The 17,433-nt window shown below is 37.6% G+C and overlaps 1 protein-coding gene across 9 annotated transcripts in view; it reads left to right on the top strand.

Annotated features, from left to right (window-relative positions):
- Positions 1 to 17,433, top strand: part of RIMS1 (regulating synaptic membrane exocytosis 1) — a gene marked incomplete at its 5' end in the record, with an annotated part of 308,320 nt that overhangs the window by 150,584 nt on the left and 140,303 nt on the right. For 5 of the 9 annotated variants that reach the window (XM_082048669.1, XM_082048665.1, XM_082048668.1 and 2 more), the window contains one exon: positions 8,270 to 8,321. The exons of the other annotated variants lie outside the window; for them this stretch is intronic. In XM_082048669.1, the coding sequence (XP_081904795.1) occupies positions 8,270 to 8,321 (52 nt within the window). Of the gene's footprint in view, positions 1 to 8,269; positions 8,322 to 17,433 lie in introns of those variants that run through there. 9 annotated transcript variants of the gene reach the window in all.

Here is a 17,433-nt window from a genome sequence, read left to right as displayed (position 1 = left end):
CATGTTTAGCTTCTTAAAAATATCTCTCTTAGGCGTGAGTCCCTCAGCATATTCTCTTGACCGACCACAAAAATAGTATATGAAGAGCTTTTTAACCGTTAAATGCTTCCAATCGTAGAGGTATTTTGTAAGGGAGTGTAAGTCTTAGAAATACTGTGATGCTATGCAGTAGATGCATACCTACAGCAATAGTTTTTAGACCCTCACTATTAAATATTTTATTACACTTTCGCTTTAGCCATGAAGCAACTTCTAATAGTACATTTTAGTTAGAATTATTTTCTTTTCACATTTGCTTTCTGTCTCTAAACTTGACCTTTTCTATTTTAGGAAAGTTAATATCAGCATTCCTTACTTGGTGACCCGTGGCTTTGCTGTACCTTATATGCAAATTGGGCCAAGTCTTTAACTTGGTCCATTGAGCAAGTTGAGAGATGTGCAGTGGCAGCACAGCTCATCTGAACTTTCCAAATCCCAGTGTGGCCTTAGAAGGGAAGATGAAGTGGTGTTGGAGCATTAGATGCAAAGGGGTGTTTAACTTAATGTGTATTCCACCCTTCACTTGGGCCACAGCTAGCATGGATTATTTTGCAATTCTAAAGGCAGGTCTATAAAGAACTTGAGGATATGTTTAACTTCCATTAGATAGAGGTGTTGATTGCACACAGGGTCTGAACTTGATGTATCTTTGGTGTTAGTTGTGGGAGCTGGATGTGGTGGAGTAATAAATACAATGGTTATATTCCTTGGCAACTGCTCAGTCATATGTGTAATTCAAGACAAAATGTTTTCAGACGTGTAGCAAGGAAAAATTAAGTACATTACACTTCTGTCTGATTTTAAGTCAGATGCATTTTATTATTTCTTTATATACATTAATTTCTAGAACTTGATGTTCCAGTTTTTGAAACCTAGGCCTTAATTTGGTAATTCTTTCATCTGAAATATGAGCTTTAATTCTAATCAGTTATTCTCAAAATTATTGTTGGAAAACTGTTCTATTTAAAGCAACTTGGTCATGTTGTTATACCAGTTTTCTAAAGGAACTAAGTTCTTGGTATTTTTTAGAATTGCCATGAAATAGCCTTGGGCAGACTCAAGAGCACACACTGCTTTTTCCCTCTAATAACCAGTGGTGCTCTAGATTTGTTTAGGAGTTGTCCTTCGCAGACCAGGAGTGCCTTTCTGAATCAGAACTGGGCTTTGAAATTCACTTCTTATAGGTCAGCATATATGTTTTCATGGTTGGACTTTTATTAAATTGGTTCTTTTACTGAAAAGGTAAGATATCTTTTCACTGGAAACATAAACTCAAATATGAATGTAACTTCAACTGTAAGTTCAAATGAATGATTTCTAAAGCTTTGCCATTCTTATTAAAGTTTATTTACAAAATAGAAAAAATTAAGCTCATAATTAAAAATGTAAAAAAGTTTAAATGCTTTTATGGACCTAACTCTATTAAACTTTCATGAAATTTTATTTCATTTTTGGAGATTATTTTTATGTTATGTTATTAAAAGAGCTTGGTACTAATAATTTATTTTGCTGTGTTGTTCAGAGAAGAAGCAAGCACCAAATATGGCTCTTTTTAACGTGTTAGGCTACATGTTCTTAATCATTGAAGTTGTGCTTAATGAGCCACTAGATGGAGCAGTCAAATCTAATTTTTATTTATCACATTCTGTTTATGCAAGACAATTTCTCTCTTGGCAAAGAGAGAGTCTGGAAATGCAGAAATACCTTCCTACTCCAACTGGTAATTTAAAAACCTTTTTCAGATCTTATCTCCATGTGCATTTTTCGTTAGACAGATTTACATTGTCCTGTAGGGTCAGTGTAGGAGACGGTGTATGGAATGTATTCTGGATATGGGCATTACACTGACAAGTGAAGCTCTATGGAAGCAGTTATTCATGACATGAGTTAAGTCTGATCCTTAGAAAAAAATAAACATAGCAAGAAAAAGGTACTCATTTTTGAGGATCATGAGGCAGATTTTGAAGATTTTTGGGAAGCTTAGAGATGCATATACAGAAGACTCTGTATGTTTGTGCTTAAGAAATCTTACTGATACTTCTGGTGTAGTCACATTTTTTCTTCCTACTTACCAGAAGCACATTTCCTTCCAGCCTGATAATTTATGTGACCTAATGCATAAGAAACACCTGTATAATGAGAGCACACTGTGTTATCTGCTTCAGGAACACTGCAATCAAGTAGGTTCAGGAGCAGAAAGATACAATAATGTATGTGAATGCTTTCATATTCTTTGTTTTACTGTAGTTTCATAACATTAGTACGACAAGATTTTTTGGAGGCCGATACATGCTTGTGAGTATATACATAGATGTTTATATGAATTAGAATGTGCATGTGCTATTAGAAGGCATGTGTGCATTCTGATACATCTGTTGCATGTAAATACTTCAAGTGGCATGATGTGTACTTGTAGGGCATGACTCCAGAGTGGCGTTTGAAGTTACTGAATAGAGCTAGATGTGAATATAAAATGCTGCAGGTCTTTGTTTCATTCTTTGCCTTTATAAAGTATTTGAAAGTCAGACTGTTCTGCATTAAAGATTATAAGGAGGTGTTACAAGAGAAGAAATGCTGTTCTGAAGCAGCTGGATATAGTCCTTGGAGTGTCCCAGCCCTGCTCCAAAGTCTCGGCTGGAAATTGCAAATCCTGGCACCGAGCTCCTGAGTTTTGGGCAGGAGCGGCAGATACCTCTGCAGAGCGGGGAGGTCATGCTGTGCAAAGCTGCGCTCCCCAGCTGACTTGCTTTAACCTGCCTGCAGTTTATTCACACAGTTCTAACCTGAATTGTGAGATGAGAAAAAACCTCTGCTCAGGCAGTGAATACTGATCAGTGCCATGAGCCAAGGGATAGTGAACGGTCTGTTTATTCCAACTCCCCAAAGTCCTGGGTCACTCTGAGTTATAATGCCAGTTCGTGCCTGTGGTGCTCCAGAGCTCTACCACAGCAAATTGGCCTAAGTTTAGATCAAAGCACATGGGATGCAAGATAACTTGGTATTCTGTACAAGCTCAGGTTTTGCTTAAAATATAGTGTAAAAATGACCTGCACTTACAGATAAAAGTGAACCTCACAAAAGCAACTCACAAATAGAAATTCGAAAATAGATGTAGATTCTCAATTCTGGTGTTTGCTGTTTCTGCCAGTTTTTATGTAACACGCTGAACCTTGTCAGCATACCCAGGCAGGTTCAGTTGTGGGGTGGGTGTTATGGATTTGCCAGGAGTGGAATCGTCATCATCTTTAAGCAGAGACTGCCTGTGGGAGGGCAAAACAGCCCCCTGGGAATGGGAATTGAACAGAACGCTTAGGAATAAATCCAGCTGTGCTGCTGCAGGCTCTTTTCCACAGACAAGTTGCTCTGAAATGATTTACACAAAAGGTTGATTAATCTGTTCCTGTTACCCAATTTTAAATCTTACTGCCAAGGAAGTCTTAGGGAATGGCTATTCCTACTGGAAGGAGACGCTTATGAAGATGTTTATTTTGCCAGTGAGCAGATTTATTTATTTTAAACAAAGAACTGTACCATTTACATTTTGACTTATTTTCAAATGTTTTCTTTAAAATACTAAACTATAAGCATCCTTTTCCTTGAAGAAAAAGCAACAATTACAAATAATGATATTAACTTAAGGCACGTAGTCAGATATCTGTTATCTGTGCTATGGTAGACCTAATCTTAATTTGACCTAGAAAATTATTAGAAGGATTAGGAACAAATTTTCTGTCAATGCTTAAACAAACAACATGGTCACTGTTAAACCCTGCATTTAGATTTGTGTTCTGTTTTGGCTGGGTTTTTTGTTTTTTTGTTTGAATGTTATATAACATTTTTAAAGTAATAAAATTGTATCTAACAGAGATTAACCTTTTGAAGTGGTCAGTATGTATGGTACTGCTGCTCTGATTTCTAGGTTTAAATCAGAAATTTTTAGAATTAAAGGATCTGGGGGGAATCTGACTTGTAGGAGGAACTGGAAACTAAACAACATCTACTCAGGCTTAGGTGGTAAAGAAAAGGAGGGAAATGTGAATTAAGTTGCCAAAGGTGTTCTGAACTAGAGCAACAGAATGAACTAGTGATGTGTAGATGTCTGTCACCCTTAGCTGTACAACTTTTCAACCACATGGATCAGTTCAGGACATGCATTGTCTTTTGTTTTGTAATAGAGGGGACCAAAAAAAAAAAAAAAAGGTTTGGAAGGAAAAGAAAAGAATTATTTTAAAGCGTTTTGGTAGCGTGGTGTTGCTGACTTAAATAAGAAGCTGTAATGACATTGTCACTGTAGGTTGAATCTCCTGCTTTTGCTGTAGCCCAGGTCTGCATATAGTAACTTTTTGCTTGGCTTCTCTTTCATCAGGAAAATGCAGGTGCAGGTTAGATGGCTGTAGTCTCTTCCTACAGTTAGTAACATAAATTGATTTGAGCAATTTAGTTTTGTGAATTTAAGCCTGTACCTGAGCATGGCAATCAAACTATTTTGCCAAAGAATCTGAAAAATATTTAGTCCTCTTCACTGGGCAATACTTTAATGAAGACGAATGTACATTGCATGAGTGCACAGAGAACAGAAGTGTTTTAGTTAGCCCAGTGTCAGCCACACTCTGCACTTAAGCCTATCAGAAGCAAGTAAGTGTTCTCTGCCAAGTTTAATTCTTGATCCATAACTAAAGGCTACGTCCAAGTTTTCTATGATCCCGGGAGAGCATTTTGTGGTCCGCAGTGCTGCTAGCTGAGCAATGGAAAGCCTTGATTCCCCCCTGTAAATCTTTGTTCTGATCTTTTTTTCATATCTAATATTTCATCACCAGTTGAACTTCAGTCCTTTGACCATCACTTGAGTGAAGTGGTTCTGTCAGTTTTCTGCCCACCTTGTAGTTCACCATTCAATCCATATCTCTCCAATTCGTCTGCAAGGATATTGTGGGGACTTGGTTGAAAGCCTTGCATCTCTCCCATTGCCTGCCAGATCCAGAAATCATCTTGGTCACGCATGATTTGCCTTTGATAAAACCATGCTGATGGTTCCCAGTCACCGTCTTGGCCTTCCTGCACTCAGGACTGCCTTCCAGAGGGATTCACTCCGTAATCTTTCCAGGGACTCAGGTTGGCCTTCCCAGTCTGTAGTTTCCCAGGTCCTTTTTCTTGCCCTCCTTGAAAAGTGGTGTGACATTTGCCTTGTCCACTCACTGTGAATCTCTCACAACAGCCAGGCCCTTTTGAAGTGGATCAGACAGGGCTACAGTACAAAATGTCATGTACAATACCTAATACTGTGTCTAAGACTTCTGCAATGGGATTAGAAACTCTTCTCCATTGTCACTTGGCTTTGAGTTCTGGAGACCGTAGCATGGATGCTTTCTTTTGTTTCTCTGATTTCCTACATTAAATTCCAACTTAAAGCATAGTTTGTTTTGTTTGTTTTTTTTTTTTTTTTTTTCCTTGAATTGCTAATTCCTTAGTACTGAATTAAGCTTGGGATCATTCTCTGGCTTTCTTCTTTAAAAAAAAAAAAAAAAGTACTTTTAGTACTTGGAATTTGACCTCTGGAAACTCGTCAACTGGTAGGGTTGGATATCTGTGTGAGATGGTTCAAGCTCATTATTTTCTAATGATCCTAGAAGTTTTATAAATGCGGGGTATTGAATGTGGATTAAGATCTAGAACAATTATTAGCAGAAAGATTATGAAGAAAATAAAATATGATGGTCAAAGTCTAAGTCTCAGGTGTACAATGTATTGAGCCTCAGAGGACAGTGGCAGCAAAATAATTTGCAAGGGTAAAAACCTCCTGAGATTACATAGGCCATGGTATCCAAAGCAAAGGTTGAAAGTATGCTATAACTGATTTATGTATCTTTACTAGAACAATGGAATGGTAACCCGATTTCTAGTTAGTTTCCAGTAGCTTTGCTACTATTAGTGGATATAAAAGTAAATAAACCAACCTCAAGCTGTCAGATGAGCCTTTGGGACAGCCAGAAGGGCTCTGATTTGGGTTGGGAGGAATGAAAACCACCTTCAGGGTGTACAGCACACACTGGAGTTTCTGGCACTGTCCTTTCTGCAAAATGCCCCTTCTGACCTCAAAACACTCCTCCTTTGCTCCTCTCTTCCCTTACTTGTCATCAAATACTTGCAGACTCCTCTACCATCTAAAGCTGAAGCTGTTAGGCAGGGCTTGGGCAGATCTCATGGCTATGAAGAGAAGTGGGTAAAATTGGTGCTGAGGGCTGCCTGATGTGGGGATGGAGGAGCAGATGGAGGCTGCTTGCAGGAATGGGAGACAGTGGGAGCTTCACCAACACCATGGGGCATCAACAACCTTTCTAAATACATTTGGGCGAACAGATTATTAGCTTTTTCACAAACACATACATGCAATGTGAAAGGCAGGAACATTTTTAAAATGTCAGAAAACAAGCCCCATACAGTGCGGTCTCATTTAAAAATTCTGAGGTTGTAAGGAGTAAATATTTGTCATATGTTGAGTTGTGGCAAAATCCCCTGCCTTGTTGAATATGTGCTGCAAAGGGAGGAGACCATTCAGGATCCAGGTGAGGTATGTTCTGAAAATGAAGCCAAGCCCTCCATGCCAGGCCTGGCAGAACAGGAGATCCTTCAAGGAGAAGTGTAGAAGGGTCACTGGGAGAGTGGATGCGCTGCAGAAGCACCAGGCACTTGGCATAGCCTGTCCTTTGTGCCTTTTGCATGAAAAGTTCTCCAGCTTTAGGAGAAATCTGCGTGTATTTCCCTGGTCAGCAGATGTCCAGATGATCACTGGCTTCTGGAGTATATGAAGCCTGGACTTTGTCCTCCTGTAAAGAATCATCTTCTAATGAGGACATGCCTGTGGAAGAAGTTGTGTTGTCTTTCTGCTAATACTGTGCAACTGGGGACACTGAAAGTCAGAAGTCACCTGGGATGTCAGCTGTGGCTTTTGCTGTTGATTGACAGGTGAGATAGTGTGTGAAAGGCAGCAGGGTACAGTACCTTGGCTTTGAGCATGTGATCCAGAATTGCAGGGAAACAACTTGATTGAAACTGTATTTTCATTATTACTAATACATCTTTATAATGTCAAAGATGACAGAACTGTAAGCTCTTATTAGCCCAATTATTTATATTTTACCCCATATAGGCTTCTCTTTGAATGGAAATTTAAATAGGTTAGTTCATTGTGCTTTGTTTTCTCACATTTTAGTTTCTAAGCAGGCAGGTTTTTTGTATTTCTGGAGTCCTGCAGTATCTAGAAATGCTGCAGAGAAGCATGTATTTTTACAGAGGAGGACTCTCTGCCAGAGAAATAGTTTTATTGTCATACAGTTTAGATATAATTAAATTAGATTAAATTCTTTAGCAAATTTTATTAGCTGTAATTCTCCAATCATCTGGCTTTCCCAAATATGCTGGTATGCAGGTTCTGCTTTTCTCTTTTACCTTGAATATGTAATTTGGAATAGAAAATATTATTTCCAATTTTTTATTTAGAATATATTTTTCTTATATAAAATTACATTTTCATGCACACATCTATTATGTAAGAAAAGTATTAAATCATCCCTTTAATTTCTAAAAAATAGTAAATATTTTCAAGGGCCATTGTGTTTTCAGTGTGCTAGAAATAAGTCTGCAGCTTGGGTAGTTTTACATAACTGAAAACAACAGTGTTTACTTCATGTTTGCTTCATTTATGGAGTTCATTAAAACTTGTGCAGCACAGCACTGCTAAGTATAAACAGTAACTGCAGCCCTGATATTGATTATGTTGCTACCTGAGCTTGCCTCTACTGCTGGCTTTCAAGCACTGAGAAACTTCTACCCTGTTCCATCTGGAGAAGAAGGAGCTTTTATTTCCCATCTTGTTTCCTGAGGATTGTTAATTCTGGATTCCTAAAATCATTAACTCCTTCTGAGGCTGAAACTCCTTGTCATTGCAGCAGGCGTGTATGAACTAATGCAGTAATCGATGCTTGCATACACTGCAGAGATTTGTTTGGATGACAAGAGCTCTTGTAGCCCTGTTTGGTGTCACCGGTGTTGAACGTTTGACGCTGCAGAATAATTTGGCTTAGAATCAGGACGCAAGAACCTTAGGCACTTCTATATCATCTCCTTCACACTGAAGTGGATTTTTGCTTGCATTACGGTTTTGCTACACTTGCAGGCTGGAATTCAGCAACCTACTAGATGCCAGTTGTGCTTTTTTAACCGTTCTCTTGCTATGTTTGCTGGGTTTCTTCAGTTTCTTCTCCAAACGTTGCATTCAGGGACAGGTAAACAAGTGACCATATGGTGCTGAGGTTTTAGATTTATTTTTATATTTTATATTTTAAAAATATATCCTTTTACAAACAGAATTATTAACTGTACAGTTTGAGTGGGGACGTTGTGTCCTGTGAATGTAAAGCATTAATTGTAGCAAATATTCCTCTTAAGCAGGGGATAAGGAACCATTTTGCTGTTAAGTCTGTGTTTCAGTTATGTTCATACTTTGAAAGCTCACATGTCAAATATAAGTTGATATTAGAGATGCTATATGGCATGAGTTTTTTAAAAAAATCTGGATTTTGAAAGCATACATCAAAATGTAGTTGTGTTTCTGAAAAGTAATAATAATATTCTGATTGCATTATGATTATCTTGCATTTTGGAGGTATCATGGATAAAGAATTTAGAAATTTACTTCAAGAAACAAATGATAATTGCTGTGTATTATTTCTCTTTGGCAGAGGGCAATTGATGTACCCTCGATCCCTTGAATTGTGCTATTGTTAGTAGCTTTAACAAGTTCGGAATAGAATATGATTCTGTTAGTTTTATTTTCGCGTATTATGTTGGGAAAATATAATCAAATCCATGTACATAGAACAAGAACTGCATAATATATGGTTCTGATAATAATATATGGGTTATTATAAATGCACAGTTGTGTTTATTTTGTATCTTATCTCTGCATCATCATACTGATGCATTGCACTTTCTGAATCAGGGAAGGACATCAGCCCTCTCCTTGCAGGGGGGAGGGAAATCAGAAGGTCCTCAGCTAAATCCCGAAAGGATCACAGGTTTCCCCTGTGAGAGGAAGGATTGACAACTGTAAGTTTCTTGGGGATTATGCAGTGTGTTGAGAATAACAAAGATCTTTATATAAAGACTTATATCTAGGTAGTTGATAACACTGTGTGTAAAAGTTGGTTTTGAAAAGTACTTTTTTCTCTAGAAGAAGTGATCTTTAAAGGTTGTGTGATAGACTAAGTCATGAAAGAGGTTTTATTCTGTCAATTATTACAGCTGTATTAGTTAATATATATTAAAAAATCCATATGTGATATTCATTTGTTTTAGCAGAATTTAGAGGAGAATAAGAGTATACTGAGGGCAGAATCTGGAGAGATGTGTTGGAGGAAATGGGGTCGAGCAGCATTAAGAACAGAGATAGAACTGAAACAGCAGCAGGAATATCAGGAAAATAAGATGCTGCTAAGGTGGGGAAGGGACAACGGTCAGCCTTAGCTCTTCATGAAGTTTAAAGGAAAAGTCTGAAGAAAACCTTTGGTTAAAATTAAAGCCTTGCATTCTATCTCACACTTAATAAGTTGTTTATAGCTACATAAAGAGGGTAAACCCCCTGTTTCTCCTTCAGGATGCTCACTATGGTAGACAGCCATAAACTGCCTTCCAGAGACCTTTTGCACCTCTTGGCACAAGTAGATGAAGATGGCGAAGTAGGGCTGTGATTGAGAAGTACAGAACTGTGTCACTGTGCTTTGTGGAGATTCAAGGCTGTGCTGTGGGCAGTGGCATACAGCAGCACGTCTCCAGCCTTCAGAATAGCATGGAATTGGGGTAACTAAAATCACACTAACCCCACATTCCCTGGTGCAGTTTTGGTCTCTCTTTAGAACGTTTGACTTTTTTGTGAAATAGATTGTAGAGTTATAAAGGACTATTAAACCAGACCATCTGTATCTCTCTGGCCATTAAATTTAACTCATCTCTCTCCCATAACTACCGTTCAGTTAAGCTAAATATTCCTCTCTAAAAATTTAACTGTCTTCTGCAAGTAGAGAACCTGAGGAACTAAGCTGCCATCAAGGTCACTTCCATGTCACAATGCTGGTTAGGTGGCAAAGCGGCCCAGAGGACAAACCATGATGCAGAGTAAAGGAAAATCAAAAATACAATAGCAACAAAACCTTAAATTCTCCACCAGCCAGGCTTGTACGCTGTCTTCTGCTGTCACCGCTGGGATGGATTGTATCTACCTCATAATCTGCACAGCCAGTTCTTCACTGGTTGACTCTCCCTGTTTCTACACTTTTTTTATCCTGGTCTGAATGTAGAGCCATTTCCATGTCCACTCGGAACTGGGTCCTTTTTTTTCCAGTTTATTTTTCCAGTTTGTCAGGATAGCTTTGAAGTCCAGTCCTGCTTTCCTGTAACTGGCCATTCCTTTCTCCTTGCAGTCAGGTCACCTACAAACCTGTTTGTATTTATTGTCTAGAATAGTAATGTGACTGTTGACTGTTACCATATCCTAGACAAACGTGGCAGACCCTGCTTAAAGAATACTTTGGGGTTTTTTTGTTACCAATTTTAGCTGCTTAGAATATGGTTTTCTAAATAGCTTTTCACCTAATACTAGTGTTAGACACTTTTCCTGCTGTGACTCTAACATGGCATGCTCATAAACAGAACTGTTCATCTGAAGATACTTGACTTCTGTTTATTACCTATCATACTGCAGTGGTAAGAAATAAAATTGGATTAATTGATTTTTGATGCTTTGATTTTTAGGTCTCATCTCTTCTTACTGTCTTGAAGTTGGTTTGTTTTGGTTTAGCATTTTTTCAGGAATTGATACTAAACTGACTGATCTATAATTTCTAGTCTCTCTTCCCCTTCCTTCTCCTTTAAAAGTGTGTGCTGTGTTTGCCCTTTCCCAGTTTTGCAGAACTTCATCCATACTCCACTAATTCTCAAGAAATATTTGTTCAATGTTGTTGCAATGAGATCACTTCAGACAGGTCTGTAAGTACTCCAGGGTGAACTGAATTAGCCTAGTGTTTAATGTACAGTCTAGGCAGTCTGACCTCTTCCTGCTTCGGCATAACACCTAATTTTTGTTGCTGTGAGTTTCACTTGAGTTTGTTTTAAGGAGAACTTATTTAAAACAACAACAAAACCCAAACAAAAACAAAATACCAAAACCAACCAACCAAAAAACCACAAAAAAACCCAACCAAACACTTATCTACCTTCGTATCATTTACCGATAGAGCCAAATGGTAGCAGACTTTCTATAGTATTCTAGAACGGCAAGTACTTGGTACTAGGAACTAAATACTAGGGACTAAATTTTTGCAGAATTATCTCAATTGTTTTTGCATATTTGCTGTTTGCATTACATTTTGTGCGTTTCTGATTTTTTCTTGTATGCTTCCCGGTACTCTGTCACTCTATATTACTCACTCATAGGCAACTTTCCATTGATTGTTCACCTTCTTCTAGATAATGAAACACTTATGACTCAGCTGGTCAGTCTGACTGCATTTCTTCTTCCTCTGTATTGGGCTGGTTGTGCATTGGATGTTGATATTATTTCTTCAGATTCTTCCAAGATTGCTGGACTCCTTTTGCTGTCATGGCTGCTTCCTTGTTTTATCTAATGTTGTGGTGGTTTTGGTTTGTTTCATTCCTTTTTTTTTGTTTTGTTTTGTTTGGGTTTTTCTTCTGGTCAGCTTCCTTCCCTTTTCAAAGATTATAAAATTCATTCACTTTCACATTCTTAACTATTTCCTTTCTACTGGGGGGAAGCAAAGCTCCAAAGGTCCTTTGCTGGTTGCTCTCCTGGTGTCTCACTGTGTGGTCCAAGGATTCTTCCTGCTGTATCCCCCTCTGAACTAGAGAAACCTCTCATTATGTTCAAATGCAACATAATGGGGGATTCTGATGAATCCTTACAAAAAAAACCCCAAACTCACCAGGCTCATCTTCCTGAGTCAGTGCTCTGGATTACATCCCCATCATGGCACTGCTGAAGTGCTTTTCTCTTTAGTCATGGTCCGGAGAATTTCATCTGCTGTATTCACTTTTACAGTCTCAATGCTCAGGACAGTTAAGAGCTTTTTTTTACCTCCTTAGATTTTCCTTTTTGCTGCAATATTTGAGATTAATTGTATGCCCCAGTTTTCATGAAGATGAAAAAAACCCTTTGATTATGAAATATAATCTTCTTGTCAGTTCTCACGTGACTTGTGCAGGTCAGCATGGTTGACTCCGTGTGTGTGTTGGACAATCAACAGAAAGTCTCACCGCCTTTCTCCATTCTCTTTCCTGTGGTCCTGTGGATAACAAGAAACCTTGCTCCCAGTTGCTGTTGTTTCTGTCAGCATGTTTATGAAAACCTCTATTATGTTCTACATCTGAGCAGAAATGCCTTTCTTCTTTCCCCACAGTAGGAGAAAATGTATGTTCAAAGAACATGATGTCTGGACATCACCCATTTTGGTCACCTTATTTGCAGCGGGTTCTACCAGGGCACTGATACCTCACTGGGCATCTAAGGCACGGGCTGCTGTTTCACAGCCTTACATTTTTTTCTGGTCTGCTTGTCCTTGTTAAAATTCCTATCTCTGTCAGTGTAGAAACGCCCCGGGGTTTGAGAAGAATTTATTTTGAGCTTTGATTTTGAATCATAATTTCTTCATAAATCAGTCTTTAAAAAATGCTAAAATAAAAAATAATCAACTGAATATTTTTTTTTAGAATTGTCATGGGAAAAATACCAAAAGAGACCAAATGAGAATATTACCTTCTTCTGTAATTAATACCTACTCAATTGGTTTAAATGTCCACAGGAAAAACAAAACAAAATAAAACAAGCCACAAACAACAGCTGAAAGCTACTTTGTCTACATGGGCTTTTTAAAACACCTTCTCCCACCACTCCATGAAAGCCAATCAAAACAAACAAATGCAGAAAAGAAAAATTGTGTTAGGCTGGAGAACAGCATGGCATACTTGAAGTGCTGGGAATTCCTTCAGAACAGCAGAAAAGAGCTGGTCAGACTTTTAGTGTACAGGATAGCTACTATATATATCCATGTGTCTGAAATTACGAGCCTTTGTGACTTTTTGAGATAACTTGCTATATACATTTTGCAAATTTAATCATGTGCTGAACAAAAGTATTATCAAGAGATCATGCCAAAGCTAATAATAGTGTTAATTATATGACACAGGAACTCTAAACTGTTAAAACAAGTTAATGTCAATAATGGGTTGCAATTAAATAACAGTAATAAATTCATTCAACGAAGCTCTAAATTCCAAAATGGAGATCTCCATCCATCCATCTACAATATTATCTTCCACTCAAAAGAGTAATCAAAGTCAGCCAAATGAGCACTCAGGGCGAGCCCAGAGACAACCACATTTTTCTTCAATTTTTGGATAGTACAGTATCAAAAATCAGTTAAAATGTTCACCTGCTTTTTTTAAGTTCTTGGTAGTGCTAACCACTTTTCCTACTAAATATTTTTAGTAGAGGTTTTTAAGGAACTTTTCAAATTAATCTAAGATCATGCATCTTGCTTAGTATTCTATTATAAATTTCTGACTCTCTCCAGGTTCTGTAGCTCTTGAAACATACTTTCTGAACACCTTACAGAACATGCTTCTCAGAACCATCCCTTTGTGGATCATATATTCTTGGACTCACATGCTTACAGTAAGACTTACATGTTCTCAGAATAATATTTTAGACAGTCTCTGAGATAAAAATAAGCATCTGGCTGGAAAGGGTTGGTGAATTCTTCAACACTCTAAGGAATGAAATAATCTTGGCTCAGGGAGGCTCATGAGCAGACTTTCTAGAGATTCAGGAAACTTTGAACAGCTTCCTTGTTACATTCCTCGTGTGTATATCAAAAGTTTTAGAAACATTCACAAATCCTCAGTTTGCTTCTTGACTGGGTAGGTTGTGATTTTTGGCTTCAAGCTTTCACTGGCAAGATTAGTAATCTTCACTTTCAGTAATTTATAAAGCCTTCTAACAATACTTAGAATCATAGATATCCTGAGTTGGAAGGGACACACAAGAATCATCGAGTCCAACTCCTGTCCCTGCATATGACAACCCCACAGTTCACACCATGTGTCTGAGGGCATTGTCCAGTCTCTTCTTGAACACTGTCAGGCTTGGGGCTGTGACACCTCCCTGGGGAGCCTGTTCCAGTGCCCCACCACCCTCTGGGTGAAGATAGTTCAGGTAGGAAGTGCATCTTGTGAACATACAAATGGGCCCAGTTAGTTTCGTGTTTGAAGGTCTTTTGCAAGTATATCTTCTGAGAAACCTTCTTGAGCCATCAATGAACACAAGAGCAATGCTTTATTATAAAAGAAAGTGTAAACCATACTCATTAAAAAAATCACAATCCATGAAATAAAAAAGTCTTTGCGAAATACACATATAGGTAAGAAACTGATGTTAAATTTTAAACTGTCCACAGAAAATTCAGCCTGCACCCAAAAAAAATAATATAATGAAATAATTTTTAGTAATCAGCCACTGCCAAATCATTCCTTTGCAAAATCAAAAATAATTGTGTAATGAAACAACTTTGCAACAGTAACTAAGGGAGAAGTGAAACGGATTTTCATTGTCACTAGATTTAGTTTAATATTACTGACCTTAATAATCAAAGTAGTGCTTCCTTTCTAATTATTTATGGATTTCTGGTTTGCAAATATTAATTACTAATGCAATCTGTGCTGTGCTCACAATGTAACTACCACTTGAAAAAGATTTTCAACTAAGGATTTTGTTTCAAAATAAAATCCTGAAGTGTTTGTTTTGCATGAGAAAGAGTATGAAATGACTTATCTTCTAAACACGAAAGTAAGGAATAATGTTTATTTTCAGTGTGTGCTGGGTAAGCCCAGGTTGTCAGTTACACAGATCTGAAAGCCTAGTGCTTAGTAAAGCTCCAGAGACCCTTTTTCAATGACCTTCTGTTACTCAGAAATTTAATTAAGGTCTAGAAAAGCAATTTTGTATCCCATCATTATATTAATGTGCCTACATAAATATTGGATTGAGGGAATGATCCGAGAGGCTGGCTCTAGCTATGGGAGCTACAGGGGTCACAGGCATGTGGTGCCAGGTCTCTATTCCAAATATGCGTATCACATACGTGTAAATTGTCACCTGTATGGGGCACTAGTCTATATTTGAACTTTGGAGTCTTACAGTATGTTAGCATGCAGTGTATAGCACATATGCCAGCAGGGAAGTAAAATCCAATGCAATTATATACTTTCTGTACAATATAAAACCTAAACTTCACAGTCATGTGGTGCATTCTTCCCACATACTTCATGAGCCGGCTTGGCCTGGAACTGCATAAATGATAAAAGGACTTAAGTTCTGAACTGTAGGCATCTGAAGTGGGTTGATTTGAGAGCAAGGACGTAATGAGCATTTTTGTGAAGCTTTCTGTATAAATAATTAATAGGTAGATTTTGAATTCTCTGCTTGTCACATAGATGTGAGGGCTGTCTGTCAAGCCAGGGTGCTCATGTGCTTTCTCTTTATGTAGTTAGCAGCTTCACTATAATGATTTAAACATACGTTATCTGATGTGATAAAATAATTAGCTTTTTTTTTGGGGGGGGGGGAGGGGGCATAGAAGTACTTTCTTGCTTAACAATGTGACTTGCCTCATCTCTAACAGCAGCCAGATGTTTTGATGGCAATAACAGTGTGCTAAAGACATTTACCAATAGCATATAGAGTGGTCTTCTAACTCATGAAAACTCAGACTGTGAAGGAAGAAGGTAGTCGAGTTGGTACATGGAGTTTCTTGACATTTGTTGTAGCTTTCTATAGGTTGACATATGGCTTCTAATGATCTTTACCTTGGGAAACAATTATCATTTCCTTGAGATACTGAGCCCGTTCCAGGGGAACTGTGGAAGATGTAACAGAGGATGTTCCAGGTCTTCGATTAGCTTTTTTATCTATTTAATACAGGCTATATTTGACCCTAAAACTTAAGAAAAGTAAATAAATAAGTGGCTGTCACAAATGTTAATTAGAGATATCTTGTCAGATTAATTAAGGAGCCAGTTTGAACCTCAATTTTAGATACAGTCTCTGAAAGTAATTGTCTAAGTTTCCTAGTTATGTGATAGAACTGCTTTATTAATTAGCAGCTTCATGTTAGGCAATTAAGTGCCTAACATGGGCTGGCTGACTTTCATCGTTAAACTGTCTGCTTCTTGTCTCAAGTAACTGCTGCTAATCTAGTGTGTCTGGGTTTGAGCAAAACACCAGCAGCGCGATCTTTGCTGAATATCAGTAGTCTCCAAATACAGCCTGGATGGATTTGGGAAAACATCTTGGGATATTGTATATCCAGTATTCAAGATTCTTTGGAAATCAGCATGACTGGTCATACACGATAATGGACTTTCTCATATTTTGTGCTTCTTTTCCCTTTGCAAGTGAGACAAGGCTGTAGTTTCCAGCACTTCTCAGCCTTGCAGGATTTCACTCAAAATTGCAGTATCCCAGCATGAGCTTTTGGTATGGGTAGTGCTGCTGAAGATTAAGTATTTTAGAGCTTTTTTGTTGTTGTTGTGGTGGTGTGAATTTTGCTTTCACTTTATTTTGCAAGCATGTTATGGATATGAAAACAAGAGCAATATGTTATAGTTGTACTCCCCATCTTGAAATTTGGTTGAAGACTGCAAAAGACTTATTGAGGAACAAACCACTTTTGTGTCTTGAAAAAGTAGATTTATTATTAACCCTGCCTGTGTTCAAGAGTAAAGTAATCGAGCAGCAGCATGTTAACAGGAAAAATATTTCATTGCTGGCAGGGTACAACTTTTTAATTATTCCCTCAGGAAAAAGGTTTTATGAATATGTACTTGTTTCCCTCCATTACTCTTAAGTACATTATGTATTATAACTGCAAATGCATTTTTAATGTTATGCTTTAAGTTGAAATACGTCTTCGTATGTTTTAGGAATATATCAGTAATGTACAAAAATAATGGTACTGTATATGCATATTTTCAGAGGCTTATTATTTTTACACGTTTCAATGTTTTCATATTTAAAGCATTGTTTAAAAGCAGTTTAAGCCTGTAAATCAATTACTTATTCATTTGAAAAGTTGGGTTTTTTTTGTCTACATATTGTCTTAAATTTGTCGTATATTACTAGTTATTTTTAGTAACTTTTACCAGTGGAAAGCATAGTCCGTGTGTAGGTCTTTGTTGTTTTGAGTTTTGGTGGAGTTTTTTTTTGAGAAAATCTGAAATTCTGAAACTATGCTCTTAGACTGTAAGTTTTTGCATGTTACTTATCTATTC

The sequence above is a fragment of the Streptopelia decaocto genome, assembly GCF_964273445.1.
Source record: "Streptopelia decaocto genome assembly, chromosome: 3".
NCBI classification, from domain to species: Eukaryota; Metazoa; Chordata; class Aves; order Columbiformes; family Columbidae; genus Streptopelia; species Streptopelia decaocto.
This window is presented reverse-complemented; position numbering and strand designations above follow the sequence as displayed.